Consider the following 20,014-nt stretch of genomic DNA (forward strand, 5'->3'; position numbering starts at 1 on the left):
TGTCACATAGTGTTATGATGTTTTGAGCAATTTGCTCGTCTCATCCCGATGTTTCCGTCATCGGTTGGGGTGTGACAATGTAAGGGGTGGATTATTATTTTTTTTTGTTAGTCAAAGTTGGGTAAATGCTTTTGTTGTAGCTTCTTGCTAAATGCAGAAGTTTTCACATATGTTTGGTTTAGAATAAAATGCAGTCATTCATACAAAAAGATAACAGGTTTCATGTTTGGTGTCACACCCCAACCGATGGCGGAATCATCGGGGTGCGGCACGGAGCGAAACAGATTGTCCAGAAGTTTCCACAACAACTATTAATACTGTTCAGTTAAATGATACGTCCCATACCGTATCCCAAATAATACAATCAATTATTACAGATAACAACCAGTCAAGCATTCTGTTCCGACAACTCAGATTTTAAATAAAACAAATAGATATTGTTCAAATGCTCCTAAAGACCCAGCCTGACAAGATCTACATACAACTATGCTCTAGTTGCTCGCTCCTGACAGACAACTATTTGTTGGGGGCCTCTAGAGCTTTATTCTAGCCTCGCTTTCCTAGCAAGCAAACATCTTAAACACCTGTCACATACGTTAAAATAAAGTCAATACATATAATGTAAAGGTGAGCATACAAGTTTGATAATAGCATATAGAGTTCGAAATAGTTTACGAATAACCAGCACGTACACAGAGGAAAACGAAGCATGTTAATTATCGACATGGACCTATCGATACCAATGACTGCGGGTTGATTGTCCGAGACAGTTCGCAATACATGATTACCACCGTAATCCATGCAAGTAATTGTCCTTAACAACCCCCATGTGAACGGGTGCTGAGTCCAAACTATAGTACTACGTCGTTAAGGCAGGTAGACAGCATTCCACGTGTAAACACAATCAACAAGCATTCATTTAGTCACTAATACATGCATAACGGTTAGCGTTCAAATAATTGAGTAGTGTGTTCGATTGTGATTTTGATAAGTAACGTATGTAACACCCAAAAGTGCTATAAGCAAAAAGGGATCAAGTATACTCACAGCGATTGATTGATGGATTGAAGGGAGCGCTTGAGAGTAGGGTTAGCCTGAACAGTTCGATAGCATAACGGTGAATACACGTAAAATGGAAACAAGTGCAAGTGGGTCGAACAGCCTGGTCGATCGAACAGCAGGTTCGATCGAACGGGTTGTTCGTTCGGTTAGAAGATCCGTTCGGACAGTCTGTTCGGTCGGCCGGGAAGCTCGATCGGCTGGACTGTTCGAGTGGATTGTTTCTTCCTTTGAGTAGGATGTGTTTGTGTATGATGGTTTGACCTTTTGAAGTTTTCGTTGTAGTATTTGAGAACACTGAAGTGTTCTTACCTTTCAGGTCGATCGATCAAACGGTCTGTTCGATCGGTCGGCTTAACCGATCGGTTAGGAACTTCAGTAGTAGTCCTCAGCAGGATATCACTCGATCGAACAGCATACTCGATCGAACAGCATGCTCGATCGGGTGGCATTCCAATACGTCAAACGAACTGAAAATCGATTAAGGGTTGAAGCATAGTATCTCATGATCCGATGAGTAATGTTATCAAACAGCTCGTTCGATCGAACATCACCTCGTTCAATACTACACTTCATAGTATTGTCAAAATGTGGGGCCCTACGCTAGCCGATCGGCTGGCCTGGTCGATCGGCTGACATGTCCGATCGGTTGGGCTGTTCGTTCGAACAGCCTAACCGTTCGGTCAGCATGCTGACCTGGTCGGCCTGTTCGTCTAACACTTGGCTGTTCTGTTGATTTGACGTTATATTGAGGTAGTTTGACAACGAGCTGAACCATGGAACCTTCGTTCTTACTTGTTTCCCCTGTTCGGACAGGAATCACCCAAATCCGGCCGGTGAACTGTTCGGAACGGTAGTTTGATGTTTAACCCGAAATCGGTGAACCTCGTTGATAGAATCCGAATCTTGAACCATTCACCCACTAGAATGTTTGGTGAGTTGACTCAAGCTCCGTTTCTACCGGGTTGAAGGCATTGAGTGTAAAAGAGTTGAAAGAAAGTTGATGTCTTCCTTTCAAACCTTTACATCATGTAAATGTTTAGATCTGTGATAGATCTTAGCTTGTTTATGTGGAAACCGGTCAGATCCGAGCTATTCATGGTAGATTAAGGCCAAAACATGATGTTCTTGAAGAACACCATGATGACATCATCCTAGAGTGCTTAGATCTTGATGATTTCACGGTTAGAAATCAAGATTTGAAAGATAGAAAGGTGTAGGAGTGTGTTTTGATCAAGAAAGTACAAGATTTAGGATGAAAACTTACCGGAATCGGAAGAAATCTGAGAAAAGGTGAGGAGCACGAGCTGGTCGGTCAGAGGGTTTCCAAAAGTGGAAAGAATGACAATAACAGCCCTATTTATAGGCTCCAAAAGAGGAAAGGGCTGGCCGATCGGCCAGGCATCCCGATCAGACAGCCTTCTTGATCGGACAGTACGTCCGATCGGCTGGGCTGTTCGATCGGCTGACAGCCTGATCGATCAACAGCCTGGTTCGAGTGTTTGGTGTGACGATTTTCGATATTTCGATTTCGATGGATGACGATACGAATACGATGGAGTTTCCTATTCAAATTACTTTCAGTCCCAATCACTATGTCTAACATACAATCATCTATATCTCACCCTATCCTTACGTTACCATTCGTCATAATTCGATTTCGATTGCATTCGATTTGAGTTTCGAGTTCTGATTCGAGTTTCGATGGATCATCACACAAAACATAAAGTAAACACACAGGTAACACATAAGGCACACGCACACGTATAACAACAACCAAAGTTCGCGTAATTCGAGATTCGAGTTCGGTGATGGCTAGATCAGTTTGATTACTGATTGATTAACTTTATCGCATTGTTACTTCCTACTATTCACAGTCGTAAGTCGGTTCGCGTCGATTAAACATTCGATTACTTCGATTCATTCTGATTAACAACACTTACTCCACATAATACAAATAAACATAAAATAGACTAATTATAGTCAAAGAAGTCAAAGTTGACTTGGACTTTGACTTTGACATTCGAAAACACGGGGTGTTACATTTGGTTTGGAGTAAAAATCTAGTAAAACAAAAGCAGATCTCAAAAGTCTGTTAGAGATCTAGGCCACCAGTTGAAGGCGGGGCGGTGCAGGGTTAGGTTTAACAGAAGTTTCAGGTGGTAGGTGCAGTGGACCTATGATGATGTCATACGTGGTGGTGGGTGGTTGGATTTGGTGGTGGTAGTGGTCACAGTGGTATGTGCTTCTTTGGTTGTCGGTGGGGTCTTTTTAGTGGCTAGCGTCGTCTTTCCGTTGTTAGAGAAAGTGAGAGACACAGATGTGACGGTAATAGTAAGTTGTTGGATTGCTAGTGTGAGTTTTGTATGTGTTTGTGTCTTATCACGCTTCCGCATCTGAATGAATAATAAAGAGTTATTATCATTATTATAAAAATGGATTTTATAATTATGACGGATACCCAATAGTGGTATCAAAGTCACTTTTACAGTTATTCAGATATTATTGTTTTTTTAACTGATCGTTCATTTTATTTGTCAAAACTCTTGTTTGATAAAAAGATCAAACCTTTATCTTTTTGGATATGATAGTTATGAATCGAGTCCAAGAGACTTGTGGTTGTTTTTAGTAATGCAAAAGGGGCCGAAAAACACCACTTTAATTTTTTTAAATTTTTTTACGACAGTCTTTAATAACATTTTATCTAGGGGTATAAAAAATGGGGGCAAAACTTGCACGGAAAGGCCGAGTTCTGTAAGTTCTCACAACTCGGAAGGGTTTTCCCTTGATCTTGATCTTGATCTTGAAAGAAATGGGTTGCAAACACCGACATGACTCCTTTAAATAAGCATGTTCATTCGTTTAACTCAAAACTAACCAAACCTACTTATACTAAACTCAAACAAACAAATTTCGTATTATATTCATTCATATCGTGACAAAAATTCCCACCCTATCTATATACTTAGTCATATCAATGTTGCGTTACTTGTAGTGACAATAAAAAGTGCCAAAACAAATAAATAACAACCTTTTTTTCATATATAGAAACTAAATCCAGTTTATATTGGTCTTAATTTAATGAACTAAATCAAGGTTAGTTGTGGGGAAAATGCCAAACGCTTGTTTAAATCATTTTGTGTCAACCACCAAATACTTTTTTTAAATAGTAAATTTATTAACAATTGACGACGAGGCTCCTTGGTAGCCCAGTGAACCCGTCTTGGGCTTCTGTCACTTGGACCGGCTCATGAGCCCAATTCGAGTCTTTTCTCTTAAAAGGGAACAAAAGGAAAATGCGGGAAAGAGAGATAATAGAAGTACGATGCAGCTGTCTTCATTAATGGAGGCATAGATCCGACCGTTGGGTGTCAGACATGTGTCTGAGCCCCCCGAAGCCTCTGTGATACCGTTAGATGGCCTCGGTAATGTTACCAAGAGAGATAAGCGACTCCCTTTATATAAGAAAGGTAAGATACTCGGTCATGGCATGCTTTTAAGATCCTCTCTCATTAAATATACAAATATTACATTTATTCCAACATCCTAGGACGACATTTAACACACATTATCCAGAATTCACACTAAGGAGAATATTCCGGCTATTACACACTCGTCGGAATAAGCTTCTCACTTCTCCGGCAAGTTTAGTTACTCTCACGCCGGAGCTTGGTCACGGACCCCCCCCCCCGGTCCTCCGTGACGAGCCTAATGGTGTTCTCTTTTGTAGGACGACGAAGCGAAGCCTTTACAACGTTGACGAGACCTGTTGACCGTTCACCGGAACTTGAGGACTCGACGACAATGTTTATACAAACATTATTAGTAAAAGATTACGATAATAGTCTCTTAGAAGAACAATTTAGACCGTGTGCAAGTATATAGCATTATTATGTCATGACAAGTTAGACATAAAATATCAATTACAAGTCATATAATCATTTATTTATATAAATAATTATCAAATGCATATGTGGATACATCTGATAATTGACCTCTACGTAGCACATAGCCAAGTAGTTATAAACCAAATTTTGATGTATTTCCTAATTTAAAATTGACCTCTAAAGTAGCAAGTAGCCAAGTAACTATGACGTGGTGGTCTTTCTTGCCGGCTCCTCATTCTTGCAAGAGCAAACGTTGAAGTAAGCAAATGACAGTAATGATAGAACTTTGATAATGTGATGTTAAAGTTGGGCCTTATCTTTAAAACACGCATGTAAATAAAGACAGATATAATGTAATGTTCTTTAATTTCTAGGGCGTCTCAGTCATATTGTGTTTGTGGTTACTGAGTTGAAAGATTCTGAGTCAACAAGTTGAATAGGTGAATCTGAACCTGACTCATATATGTATTGACATCAACTCTAATTCGGACACACTTAGAATCGTGTTGTTTTCAAGTTGACCTGTTTAATTTTCATATTTAAATATGAATAATATCTAGTGACTTGATAACAATTTAAATAACCAAATATTCGAGCTCAAAATGAACCCTTTTTTATAATCGATGTCTATCAAATTACTTTTATTTCTTATCTCAAGTCATCATTTAATAAACTTGGGTTTATTTATTTAGCTCAAGATTAGAGAAATTATGTAGTGAGTTGAAGAACCGGGGAAGTAAGAATGTAGTCATGAGTAAAGAATAAAGTTACTATAAATCAAGCGTTAATGGAAAGTTCATGAGAGAATTTTATTTCGGACATGAACAACGAAAGAATATTAAAATCAAAGTATCAAACCTCAAATATTAACGCTTTTTCGATTAACAACACCCTTTAAAATTAAAATTGAAAACAAACAAGACAAAGTACCCGGTTACAATTACAGTAAAAACAACAATTTTCTTCTCTACCTTAAAAAGACAAACTACTTAGTTACAATTACATTAAAAACAACCATCTTTCTTCTCTGTCTTAAATCCCATGGTTAATAGAACGCAATTTCGTTTGCCTTGAAAGCCAAATTTTAACATGATCTTAGCCCATCGCTTCATTCAATTTGTTCGGTCCAATGTAGGATGAGCCTAAAGGAGTTCCAATCAACCATGCCTCTAGATTTAACTTTTTGAGAACAAGCCGAAGAAAGACAACAACTTAAGTGCGGAGAAGGGTAAAGACTAAAGAGCACTAACATCAAAAAGAAAGAAAAGCACACTAAATAGATCATCGACATCAACAGTTAAAGAAGTTGACGACCAGACTCAATCCTGCCAGTCTCACAGGCAGGGGCAGATCTACATTGAATGATACGGGTTCACGCGAACCCACGACGTTTCGGAATTTTAATAGAGATTATATATGAAAAACAGCAATGAACCCATAAATATCATTGGAGATGAACTCATAAGCAAAAATAATTTACAGTTCAGCAGTTAAGGCTCTTATTAACTAAACAAAGAATCTCGTGTTCGAGACCCACTAGCATCATTTTTTTTCAAATATAATTGAATTGTGATTTTGTTAAGTATTGCACCCATTTGTAGAAGTAGAAGCAAGGGAGCAAACTGTACATACCAGTAACTCATTTGTAGAAGTAGAAGCAAGGGACCAAATTGTACATACCAATAACTACTCAAAGTTCTAGTAATAAGTTAGCTAATGATCTGGAATTGTAAATTAGTTCTTCTCTTTCTTTTCTCTTTTAGTTCATTTATGTTTCTTCTTTCTTTCTAAGTATTAGTTTCCTTTTTTTTAATTTGCTAAGGCTATAGGGTGTGGTCATGATCCTCATGGTCACCATGGTCCTCCACATTGGCGCCATGTCACTCACTTCCAATCCATTATTCAAAACCACTACCCTAAGGGTGTGGTCATGACCCAAACCACTATTTCCTTATTTTAGTTTACTTTTGTGGAAAAGGAAAATGAAATATTGAAAAAGGAAAGTAGGCTCATGGTTGCCATGGTTTAATCCATGCCAACCATGGTGGATGAAGCAAGGGGATGGTGTAGCAATCCATTGATGGTCCTATGTGGCATTAATGACCCAACCCATGCTCCCCACACTCTTTAGCCTAATGGAATCATTAATTATGTAAATTGTCAGTTTATTAATTTCCTATTAGGTTAGAAAATATGAATATGATTATACGAATATTGTTAAATTGCTAATATGTTTCTTCTTTCTTTCTAAGTATTGGTTTCCTTTTTCTTAATTTGCTAATGGAATCATTAATTATGTAAATTTTCAATTTATTAATTTCCTATTAGGTTAGAAAATGTGAATATGATTATACGAATACTGTTAAATTGCTAATGCATAATAAAATGATTATGTGATGAACCTTACTCGATCCGGCCCAATCCAAACCGTCAAACCGACCTCAAAAATTTCATGTCCGGTTATATAAAATTTGAACAGCTAAAAATAGTGAATCCACCGGAAAAAATTCATGGATCCGTCAATGCTCAGAGGGTCATCCAAATCAGACCTTGTTCTCCTGGCATAATAAAAAGGTTTCTAACCAAAATTTCCTAGAAAAAATCAAACTAGGGATCAATAAGCAAACAAAACAATTGGTATAAAGTAAATTCCACAATGCAAATAAAACAATAACAATAATAACAAAATTTTGTAAAAATATTCAAATTAACTGAATTATTAAACATCTCATTTTCATCTACATATATTCCACAAATTTTGGCTACTTTTTCTACAATTAGAAAGCCAAGTAAGTGGTACAAAACATGAACAATAAAAAAGCAAGTTCCATATTCTCCACTACTACCAAGTCTCCATATCAAACAAACCTCCCACATTTTCCTCCGCCCACCTCCGTCCTCCTCCGCCGCTCGCCGCCGTCCCAATTCACACAACACCCATAAACAATATACCCCACCATGTCAAACCCCACAATCCCATTAACTTTCTTACTCATCCTAACCTACTCAGCCCTTTTATCACAGTCTATAATCCCATCAAGATACGACGGATTCGTGTACCGAAAACGGGCTGCGTCTACTGCCACCGTGTTGATCGAGGCGTTTTACGATCCGGTCTGCCCCGATAGCAGGGACTCGTGGCCTCCGCTTAAGCAAGCGGTTGATCACTACGGCCCGACTGTTGTATCGCTCATCGTTCACACGTTCCCGTTACCGTTAGTATTACTATTACTATATTATTATTCCGTCTTTTGTATGTTGTCTCTGTTTCATAGCAATAGTTCACAGTTTTAGAGTAATTCTAGTTTAATAACATGTAACTTGTGTACTTTTCCTCGTGTTTGGCTTGTTCACAAATCAAACTCAGCTCAACGGCTCATTTTCAACCGAGTCGAAATCAAATAGAGGTATTTCTGAGTATATTTTGATCGAGGCATCCAGATTTAAGAATTATAAAGTAATATATTGAGATAAAATATGTTTTACGGTTAACTTTTTAAATTGAAAAATATATTAAGAATATGAAATAAATACGCCATTAAAATTTTGTATTTGGTATGTTATATTTTTTATTTTTAGTAATTGTATATCCGCGGTTTAAGTCATTTCGAATGATTAATCATATAGTTTGAAATGTTAATGTAGGGCTAACCACTTGTTTTAAAGAAGAGATCTCAGGGTTATATCATAACAAAAAAAGGTTATTTAATTAATTAGCGTAACAGAACAGATCTCAGGCTTATATCATAACAAAAAAGGTTATTTAATTAAGTTATTTAATTAATTAGTAATTAATTAGAGTAACAGAAGAGATCTCAGGCTTATATCATAACAAAAAAAAAAAAAAGATTATTCAATTAATTAGTGTAAAAGAAGAAAATCTCAGGCTTATATCATAACAAAAAAGATAATTAATTAGTGTAACGTAGGATATAACGTAGGCTTGAATCGAATGTCTTAAGTAATTAATGTTAAGGAATACGTGGATGTTTATGGATTGTACATGTCTGAATAGAGTAAAATGTTGACAGTCTTACCTCTACCCCGTAGGAATAAAGAAACTCTTCCAGTGAGACCCCCGACTCGATAGTAGTTTTGCATCAAACCTTGGATATAAGGCACATAACACTCAGCAATTGGGACAAAGACCGATTAATGCATGTAACATTTTGTCTTTCAACTATCAACGTCACCACATGATGCATGATTAAGCGTCCTCAGCTTTTAACGTTATTTTCACGAAATTAGTAAAATAATGTTAAAATTAGTGCACTTTCACTTTTGCCCCCGATGGCCCACACATATATACATTATATGGGCATACCGCAAACGGGGCGTATATCCATGTAAACTATAAAAAAAGTATGATGTGTAAGTGTTTATGAGTTATAGTAGCTTGTATCTAGAATTACTTTTGTATAAAACATCCCTTTTTAATTTTAAGACAATTAAAGTTTTAAAGTTGTTATTGATGTGAAAATTTTCAACTAACAGTGAACTAAAAGAAATTTAAACCTTGTTTATTCTTTTCAAATCAACTACAATTGTAAAAAAAATAAAAAAATAAAATTAGTAAACAATAATCGAATATAAAAACAGTTTTAATATTTTATAAAAAGTTTCACAATAATATAACAACATTAAAAGTATTCATGACAGAATTTTTGTCAAAACATGTTTAACCCCATCGAAACAACTACAATAAATGATATCAAAACAGAGCTTGTTATATTAATAGGTATTTTTTTTAATAAAGTTTACTGACACTAGGACTATATATGTCTTATATAAATAATAATAGAGTTAAATGTCATTTTTTGTCCCTGTAGTTCGTCTAATTATGCCAGTTCAGATCAAATTTCAAATTTGTACCATTTTCATCCCTGCCATTCTTGAAACATGGCAATTCCGTCCAAAAAAACATTAATCAACTGTCATTTTCGTCCATGTGGTTTGTCTAATTATTCGATTCAACCTTAGTTTTTTGGATGAAACTGACATGTTTCAAGAATGTCAGGGACGAAAACGGTACAAATATGAAATTTGGCCTGAAGTGACATAATTGGACAAACCATGGAGACGAAATTTGCTGTTAACTCATACTACTTAGTTGTAATTAGTTAGTACAACCTTTAATGCACATGGTACGTGCTTGTGTTTTGACGGGTTGACCTACCCTCCAGTGCACTTCTAAGCACCAAATTGTCAACTTTTTATTCAATGCACAAGAAGGTTAGTTGCTGCATCAGACGTACAACTATTAAAGCTTCCTGCATTCTTGTGAAACATTTGGTGGGATAATAAAGACTATTGTTCCTAGCTAGATTAAAAGTTGGGGGCTTATATTTTGCTCTTATAAACTTTAAATTCATAGTTGCTTCTTGTAATAACGGCAAAAGTGGTTACCAACTTTTTAATGTATCGTTATCTACCTATTTATTTATAGCTTTATCATCTTGTTTTGTGATCGATTTGGTTCCTCTCGACTAACAAAGACGGAATTGTGTTGCAGATACCATGACAACGCTTTTATTACTTCCCGCGCTTTGCATATCGTCAATGAGTTGAATGCTTCAGCTACATACCATTTGTTGAACGCATTTTTTAAGCATCAGGTTACACCTCTGACTTCAGTTCTCATGATTTGTGATAAAAGAAAAGTTATGAGTGAAAGATGCACTTTAAGTCGTTTTTTTATAGGGAACTACTTTTAATCGACGTTTAAATGTTTGCTATTAGTTTATTTTCAAACACGGGATCTGGTTATCTGTACGATTAATAGGCAACCAGGTCCCATATTTGATTAATTATATATTTGTATCATATAACAATTTAGGACTTAGGAGTGTCAATTATGTGTCGTGCCAGGTTGGTAGGTTAAATTGTTGAACCCGAATGGCCGAGTACCACGCATATGTGTATTTGTATAAAAACATCAACTCTAACACAGAAACATTTAAAATCATGTAACCCGAACTTGATCCGCTTAACCTTTTTATCTGAACGAGTCAAACAGGTTGACCGAGTGTATATGAGTTGTACATGTGTTAAACGGGTCATACACAGGTTGGTGGGTTGGGATAAATAGGATAAATGCGTCGTAAAATGGATGGTTGTCAAATGTTAATTAAATGGGTTGACAGGTCAACATGTATGAATAAACGAGTTAAATATGTCAACATAACTAGACTCGTTTAGTTAAACGAGTTGGATATGACAACCCAAAACAAAACTTGATTATTATCGTGGCGTGTGAAGAATTGCTACCCCTCTTCAACATAAGTACATAACCTCTTAGATGTCGATTTTAAAAGTATGTTTATTTAACATAAATTGACATAAAGTATGTTTCTTTTACGTGCAATTTTTATAATCAAGGTTATACCGAAACATTTTGTACATTAATCATGTGTTTGTCGACGCACAAACAGGAGCGATTTTACAGCGAGCAGACCTTGAATATGTCTCGCGAAGCTGTTCTCGATAAAGTCATAAATTTCGCATCAAGCACCCTCGGCAACTCCATGCAATCCGCTATTAAGTCTGGATTCAATGACTCGGCTACGGGTACCAAAACAAGAGTTTCATTCAAGGTAAAAATCGAAAAACCTCGCTTCATGAGTTGTCATCTTGCATAAAACGTAGTAGGGTGTCAACTTTGTCAGGTGGATGGGTTTCGGGTTAGTGGGTTGAGTTGTTCAACCTAAATACGACCTGTATTATTTTTTGTATCAGAAAACATCAACCCTTACCCGCACAAACTTAAAATTCGTGAAACCCAAAAACGACATTTTAACCCATTTATTTAAATGTGCCAAATGGGTTCAAGTAGGAGTCAAGTTGTAAACATGTTAATCGGGTTGGTAGGTTGTAAAAATGGATTAAACGGGTTAGTGGGCCACCATGTTTAATTAAACAGGTTTGCAGGTTGACTTCTTAACTAAAATGGGTTAAAGATGTTAACCTGGACACAACCCATTTCATAAAACATGTTAAACCGAACATGACACATTTATCAAATGAGCTAGATACAACAACCTAAAAACTGATTATTTTCGTGCTGTATTTTCGTTTTTTGTAGTATGGTTGCTCGAGAGGGGTGTTCGGCACGCCGTTTTTCTTTGTTAACGGGTTTTCGATACCCTTCAATGACTCGGAACCAATCAACTACAATGGATGGAGAAACATCATTGATCCGCTCACGACCAAACAACGTAATATCTAAGTTTGAAATTGTTATCATACCATTTGTATTTCGATCAAAACTATGGATTTTGAATAGTCCTCATCCCATTTGCCTTTCGATTAAAACTATGTTTGTGGCCCGATGTTGTTTTATATGAATAAAACATCTTATCAGCATTTGGAATCTAGTGGAAGCATCACTAAAGTACAAAAAGTAGTGTCTCATATACTTTTGTTACTCCTTTTTATAGATATAAAACTACTGGAATGAGAAATATCTGTATATTTTGCATGTGTCTATTATGAAATTCTTGAACACGTTGTTTTAATAATTTTTAAAATATGTTTTGATATATAGAATAGTTAGTTACAAGTTTAATTTAAGGTTTTGATTGTAAAAGTAGAATAGTTAAGGGACTGATGTTGTAAAATTGTAAAACGGTTGTAGTTAGTCGTTATAAGCAGTTAGGGCTTTCCCGCCTAGGGTCAGCTTGATTTTGGGAAATCCTCTCTCTCTCTAGATTCTCTCTCTAAATTGAGCATTATCATTGGTATCAGAGCTTGTTCCGATCAAGCTCCGGTGACCTGTTTCATCACATCCGTTCAATTCATTTCTGTGGATCGATCATTGTATCGATTGATTCACCTTCATTTTGGTCCGGTTCATTTCCGACTCAACGAAATCGATTGTTCCGATTTCAATCTTCTGTAATACATTGTCAATGGCGAATACTCGACAACAAGAAATGGAGAAACAGTTGAAGGATAGTCAATTGGCGATTGGTAAGATGGAGATTATTGTACAAGATCTCCAAGCAAATTCTCAGTTGGTGAGTGACAATATGCAAACAGTGGCTACGAGTGCAGAAGAAAATAAGGCAGCAGTGGCACAGTTTCAATTACAAATGCAATTAATGGTGGAGAAATTAACAGCAATAGAAAATAATAGAGGAATGGTGGTCAATGGAGGAAATTCAGAAACAAGATTAGCAAGACTGGGGAGGTTAGATTTTCCCAAATTTAATGGAGAAGATGTGGAAGGATGGATCTATAAGTGCAACCATTTCTTTGAGGTTGACCGTACTCCTGAGCATTTAAAGATGAGATATGCGGTAGTGAACTTAGAGGGTAAAGCTCTACCTTGGCATCAAGGATATTTTAAGAGCAATAATTTGACAGTTGATACTATCAGTTGGGATGATTACAGCAGATCAGCCACTGCAAGATTTTCAATGGATTTGTTGGAGGATGCTATGGAAGAACTTAAAAATTTGCATCAGACTGGTAGCTTGCAGGAGTATTGTGATGCCTTTGATGCACTACTAAACAAGGTAACAATATCTCAAGCTCATGCTGTGAGTCTATTTGTGGGGGGCCTTAAGATGGAAATAAGGTGTTTGGTCAAAGCTTTTAAGCCAAAAGATTTGAGAGAAGCATATGCTATTTCTAAACAGCAAGAAAATTTACACAATGTTTTGTTTGGGAATTTGCATAACAAGAGATATACTCCTAACAATTCAAATTTCCCACATAAATCTTTTAATTCACAATTGAAGCCACCTTCTGCAATGAATGCCAATGCCTTACCATTACTTCCTAGTCCAAAACTTGGAAACCACTTACCAGTCAAAACAACCAGAAGATTGACTACAAAAGAGATGGCAGAAAAGAGGGAAAAGGGGGAATGCTTTTGGTGTAATGAAAAATTTACACCAAGTCACAACTGCAGAAACAAACAACTGTTCAATTTAGAGCTCACTGATGATCCGGAAGAGGAGGAAATTAATGAGGAGGAAGAATGTATTGAAGACACTCCTCATATCTCTTTACATGCAATTACAGGTATTCCCTCGTTTTCAACAATGAAAATAACTGGATCTAGGGGTACCAGGAAGTTATTGATCTTAACAGACTCGGGATCAACTCATAACTTCATTGATATTAAATTGATAACCAAGTTAAAGTGTCAGTTACAGAAAGTTAAACCTGTGAGAGTAACTGTAGCTAATGGTAATCAATTGGAATGTGGGTTGAAATGTAAAGATTTTAAATGGATGATGCAAGGGGTATGGTTTGTAACTGATGTCTTAGTGTTGCCTTTAGAGAATTATGATATGGTGCTAGGAGTTCAGTGGTTGGCTACCTTGGGAGATATAGTTTGGAATTTCACTGATCTTACCATGAAATTTAAGGTAGATGAGAAAGAATATGTGTTAAAAGGAACTGAAAATAATAAAATGAAAGTATGCTCAAGTGATAGAATGGCTACTATGTTGAATAGCATGACAGGGGTAGTTCAGTCACAAATTTTTGCCTTACAATTGTCTCAAATGGAAGGCCAAACATCATTTGGATCTAATGTGTCTGAGACAGTGAGTGATGAAAACTTACAGGCTGTGATAAGGGAGTATGATGATGTTTTTCAAGTACCAAAGTCTCTACCACCTCAAAGATCCTGTGACCATCAGATTACTCTTGTCAATGTAAGTAAACCAATCAACTTGAGATCTTATAGATACCAAGCCTTACAAAAGGATGTAATTGAGAAGATGACACAAGAATTGCTTGATAGTGGGGTGATAAGGAGCAGTAAAAGTTCATTTGCAGCACCTGTGGTTTTAGTTAAAAAGAAGGATGGTACTTGGAGAATGTGTGTGGATTATAGGCAGTTAAATGAGGCTACCATTAAGAACAGATTCCCTATTCCATTAATTGATGAATTGTTGGAGGAATTAGGGGGAGCTACAGTATTTTCAAAGTTGGATTTGAGGTCCGGTTATCATCAGGTTAGAATGTTTGAGCCTGATATTCACAAGACTGCTTTTAGAACTCACTAAGGTCTATTTGAATTTTTGGTTATGCCCTTTGGGTTAACCAATGCCCCAGCCACTTTTCAAGCATTAATGAATCAGACTTTTAAAGACTTTTTGAGGAAGTTTGTGTTGGTCTTTTTGATGACATTCTAGTCTACAGCAAGACCATGGAGCAACATGTTACTCATTTGAATCAAGTTTTGAGCACTTTAAGGAACCACCAATTATTTGCAAAGAAATCAAAGTGCAGCTTTGGGGGTACAAAAGTTGAATATTTGGGCCATGTTATTACTGCTGCAGGGGTGTCAACTGACCCATCTAAGATAGAGTCTGTATCTCAGTGGCCTATTCCTACCAATGTTAAACAATTAAGAGGGTTTTTGGGCCTAGCAGGTTACTATAGAAGATTTATTTGTTCTTATGGGATCATAGCTAAACCCTTGACTGATTTATTGAAGAAGGATTCTTTTCATTGGTCTGAGGCAGCCCAGTCTTCTTTTAATCAGCTGAAATTTGCTTTGAGTAATGCTCCAGTCTTGGCTTTGCCTGACCAACATCAGCCCTTTATTGTAGAGACTGATGCTTCTTCAAAGGGTATTGGGGCAGTCTTAATGCAGAATCACCATCCTCTAGCATTTATCAGTAAACCACTTTCTCCCAAACAACAAGCTTTATCTGTATATGATAACGAGTTATTGGCCATTCTGTTTGTAGTCAAACAGTGGCATTATTATTTGATCTCTAATCATTTCATCTTTAAGACTGATCAAAGAAGTCTTAAGTATTTGATTGATCAGAAGATTACAACTCCTCTTCAACATTCTTGGATGGTTAAACTGATGCATTATGACTTTGAAATACAATATAAGAAAGGAGTAGAGAATGTGGCTGCTGATGCTTTATCCAGGGTTCAAGGTTCCTCCTTATATGCTCTTTCCATTTCTTCTTTTGAACCATTGTTATTGGACCGAATTAAATCTTCATGGGAGAGTGATGTTGTATTGAAGGACACTATTTCTAAACTCCAACAAGGGGGTACAAATGGGTCAATTCAGTTGGGATCAGGGCTTATTAAAGAGGAAGGGTAAATTGGTGATTGGAAATGATACTCAATTAAGGAAAGATATCATTGTGCACTGTCATGACTCTACTATGGGAGGTCATTCAGGGTATCATGCTACACTTCAGAGATTGAAAGGTTTTTTTTACTGGAAAGGGCAATCTAAAGCAGTCAGAGAATGGGTTAGAGCCTGCAGTGTATGTCAGCATGCTAAATATGAGACAGTAGCTTCTCCTGGTTTAATTCAACCTCTGCCTATTCCTACTTGCATCTTCTCTGATGTCAGTATGGACTTCATTACTGGGTTACCCAAGTCCAAAGGTAAAAATGTGATCTTTGTGGTTGTTGATAGGCTTACAAAATATGCTCATTTTGTGGGCATGACACAGCCAATTTCTGCAAGTTCAGTGGCCAAAGCTTTTATTGACAATGTTTATAAACTTCATGGGTGGCCTACTACCATTGTATCGGATAGGGACTCCATTTTTCTAAGCAATTTTTGGCAAGAGTTTACTAGATTACAAGGCATTGTTGTTCAAATGTCCACTGCATATCACCCACAAACCGATGGACAAACGGAAGTGGTTAATAGATGCTTGGAGACTTATATCAGGTGTATGGTTTTACATTATGCTGATTCATGGGCAAATTGGTTATCGCTTGCTGAATGGTGGTATAACACTAACTATCACACTTCAATAAAAACTACACCTTTTCAAGCTCTGTATGGGATTCCTCCTCCTATTCATGTGCCTTATGTGCATAGGGATACTAAAGTGGCAAGTCTAGATGAGGAAATGTGTTCAAGGGAGGAAGCAATTAAAATTTTGAGGAGCACACTGGCTATGGCACAAAATAGACTCAGACAACAAGCTAACAAACACAGAACTGATAGACAGTTTCAAGAGGGATCTTGGGTGTATTTGAAGTTGAGGCCTTATATACAAACTTCTTTAAGGGGAGCTGTGTACAATAAATTTTCTCCAAAATATTATGGGCCTTTCTTAGTTGTGGGAAAAATAGGAGAAGTTGCTTACAAACTGGATTTGCCACCTGAATCCCAGCTGCATCCTGTGTTTCATGTCTCTCTGTTGAAAGCTGCAAATGGTCCTCCAGTTCAAGTAACACCTATTCCTCAAGTTCCCAGATTCACCCTATAACCTGCTAAGGTGTTGGATCAAAGTGTGATCAGAATGGGCAGCAAAGCAGTATCACAAGTTTTGGTACAGTGGGTTGGTCAAACATTGGCTGATGCAACTTGGGAGATTAAGCATGATTTTCAACTCAGATTTCCGGCTTTTCAGTTGTGATTAATAGGCTTTATTTCCTTGTGGACAAAGAATTTTCATATGGGGGGGTATTGATATATAGAATAGTTAGTTACAAGTTTAAGGTTTTGATTGTAAAAGTAGAATAGTTAAGGGACTGATGTTGTAAAATTGTAAAACGGTTGTAGTTAGTCGTTATAATCAGTTAGGGCTTTCCCGCCTAGGGTCAGCTTGATTTTGGGAAATCCTCTCTCTCTTTAGATTCTCTCTCTAAATTGAGCTTTATCATGTTTCATGTCATTTTTGGACAACTTGTAGTAAAGTCCATGAGCCCAAACCATAAAACAAACCCTTGGTAACGTTTGATTTGGTTCGGTTTTAAATTTTAACGGTTCGGTTTTGATTTATAATAACAAAAAACCATTATTAACGGTTTGGCTCATTATCTATACTTTCTATAAAATGAGAAATTTCAGTGACATAAGAAAAGATGATGTGGTAGCCAGAGAGGCTGTTCAGGAATGCTTTTCTTGTGCCATTATTGCATCATAAGTCTTAATATATAAAATTACTTTAAAATTCAATTAAACCTCTGCCAAGAAAACATCTGCCCATATATATCCGTCTATACTTTAATACCCAGCAGTGGTTGAAGTTTTATATAATGCTTTTATATCAGAAGGGGTTAAAGGTTAATTGCCGGCAATTTCAAATTCAAAAATGCATGGGAATACGTGATTTGCAATTAATGCATGTCACTCACAAACTCCTGTCAATCATCTTCTTATATAAGGTTTTTCTTCTCATTTATCTCTTCATATTTGATCACACTCCCATCTTCTCTGATTTCGGATTTTGAAATTTCAAATTTGAATTCAATCCGAATTCCGAATTAGAAGCATATCAACATTAGTTGAGAGTAACAATCTTAGTTTTGTTAACGATTTGAATCCTGGGAAAGATACGTGGTACATGAAAGCGAGGATTATTCGAAAATGGAATCAAGGTTATAAAATGGATCTCCTCTCTTCATTGATGAAAAGGTAATTTGTATTTGTGTTTTTCCGTTCTATCAGAGACTGTAGTTTTATATACTAAAAAATTCTTTGTTTAAATTATTCAGGGTGCTAAGATTCAAACAGGTATTAAAAGTCATTTGATACCTGTTTTTAATGGACAGCTTCAAGAAGATGTTGTTGTTATTCTCTTGAAATTTGGTGTTGGTGAAAATAAAGATTTATATAAAGTTGTAGTACATGATTATAAAATCAACTTTTATCGATGCACAACTGTTACACCTGTGAGAGATTGGCAAACTGTTGAGTATGGTTTCAACTTCAGAGCTTATCAAGATATTCTTCAAGGAGATGTGATGTGTTAAACTCTTTGAGTGTTGGTAGTGTATATTTTTGTAATCATGTCTTCTCTGTATAAGATTAGAAATTTTTACTTATACTGTTGTATTATGTTTAAGAAAGAAACATATTAAAACTTCAAACTTCATGAAGCAATAATATATTATAAGTAAATGAAACCTGTATTGAACAAACCTCGTAAAAAAACTCCAAAAAGTTACTCATAATCTCTTCATGAGTTTTTCCCAAATAGGTGTTGGAGGAAAAAAATATTTATCAAAATGGGTGATTTGAAAACTATTTACCAAAATGGGTATTTTGCTATATTTTTATACATTTTATTAATCCGCAAAAAATCAAATCATCTAATTTCTATCATCTTCAATCCACCAGCCTCCCTTTTTCTTCGTCTTCCTCATTTGTATCCCCGTCAATTCCTGCGATCCACCGCAAACGCCGCTGCAACCTGTTCCTACAATTACCTCATTTGCATCCACCACAAATGTTACCAAAACATACAAATCCAACGCACAACGCTACCCCAGAACTTCGAGAACGACCTCCATAACTCACTTAATCTTCATGTCAAGCAGCCACAACCATCTCTCCAATATCGTTCATGAATCAAGCCCAATTTACTTATTTTCATCAGATGTGGAAGCAATGAAATTAACCAGGTATCATAGTCCACATATAGTGACCCAAGTACTTTCCCCTAAACTAGAGTTTGAATTTTGGGTGTTAGGATCTGAGTTTCAATTGTTTGTAAACGTTTAAGATGAACAATGGAAGAAGATAACAAATACAGAAATAATTATAATGGAATGAAGATAAACTTTATATCACAAACAATGAGAGATTTGCTTTCATCATGAATACTTTAAACTGAATGATTGAATATTACAATGATTCACGTATGCATGAATACAAACTCCCCCTCAGCCTTGGATCACTCAATTTGCTCGTACAAAATGTCAAGTATGTGAAGTGATAAATAGAACAGTACATGCACTGTTTTATTTATAGTACAATGCAAACCACTAAGGAATCTAGGCTGGCGTCACCTAGACAATGACATCTAACAACTATAACAACCTCTAATATCTGCTATAGCTAAACACTGTTACATTGAAAACACTGTTATCTATCCTCTGTTGATTCAACGTCTGATGAGCCTTATCCTCTGTTGAGCCTTAGCAGACTTTCTTCATCAGACTTTGTCTTCTATAATCAAAGGGTGATCAGACCTTTGCTTCTAGCAAACTTTAGTCTTCATCAGTGGTTTACTTTGGCAGACCTTGTGAATCAACAGACTTTAGCTTGTAGCGGACCTTTGGAAGCAACAGTTGTTTGATGCCTTTGCCATTGGGAGGAGAATGAATCCAAG

The 20,014-nt window shown here is 36.4% G+C and overlaps 1 protein-coding gene and 1 pseudogene across 1 annotated transcript; both read left to right on the forward strand.

The window, feature by feature from the left end:
- The first annotated feature begins 7,746 nt into the window (after positions 1-7,746).
- LOC110908107 lies at positions 7,747-12,319 on the forward strand. Its single transcript, XM_022153012.2, has 4 exons — positions 7,747-8,161; positions 10,459-10,561; positions 11,378-11,539; positions 12,028-12,319. Exons 1-4 carry the CDS (start codon positions 7,905-7,907, stop codon positions 12,169-12,171), a joined length of 666 nt encoding a protein of 221 aa, XP_022008704.1. The 5' UTR covers positions 7,747-7,904; the 3' UTR covers positions 12,172-12,319.
- Positions 12,320-12,573: 254 nt separating this feature from the next.
- Positions 12,574-18,663, forward strand: LOC110906437 (annotated as a pseudogene).
- Positions 18,664-20,014: the final 1,351 nt, after the last annotated feature.

The sequence above is a fragment of the Helianthus annuus genome, chromosome 14, assembly GCF_002127325.2.
Source record: "Helianthus annuus cultivar XRQ/B chromosome 14, HanXRQr2.0-SUNRISE, whole genome shotgun sequence".
NCBI lineage: Eukaryota > Viridiplantae > Streptophyta > Magnoliopsida > Asterales > Asteraceae > Helianthus > Helianthus annuus.

Coding starts and splice junctions, on each gene's coding strand:
- LOC110908107 (XM_022153012.2), top strand. CDS start 7,905: ATGTCAAACCCCACAATCCCATTAACTTTCTTACTCATCCTAACCTAC. Junction 8,162..10,458: donor GTTCACACGTTCCCGTTACC/GTTAGTATTACT, acceptor ATTGTGTTGCAG/ATACCATGACAACGCTTTTA. Junction 11,540..12,027: donor AAACAAGAGTTTCATTCAAG/GTAAAAATCGAA, acceptor CGTTTTTTGTAG/TATGGTTGCTCGAGAGGGGT.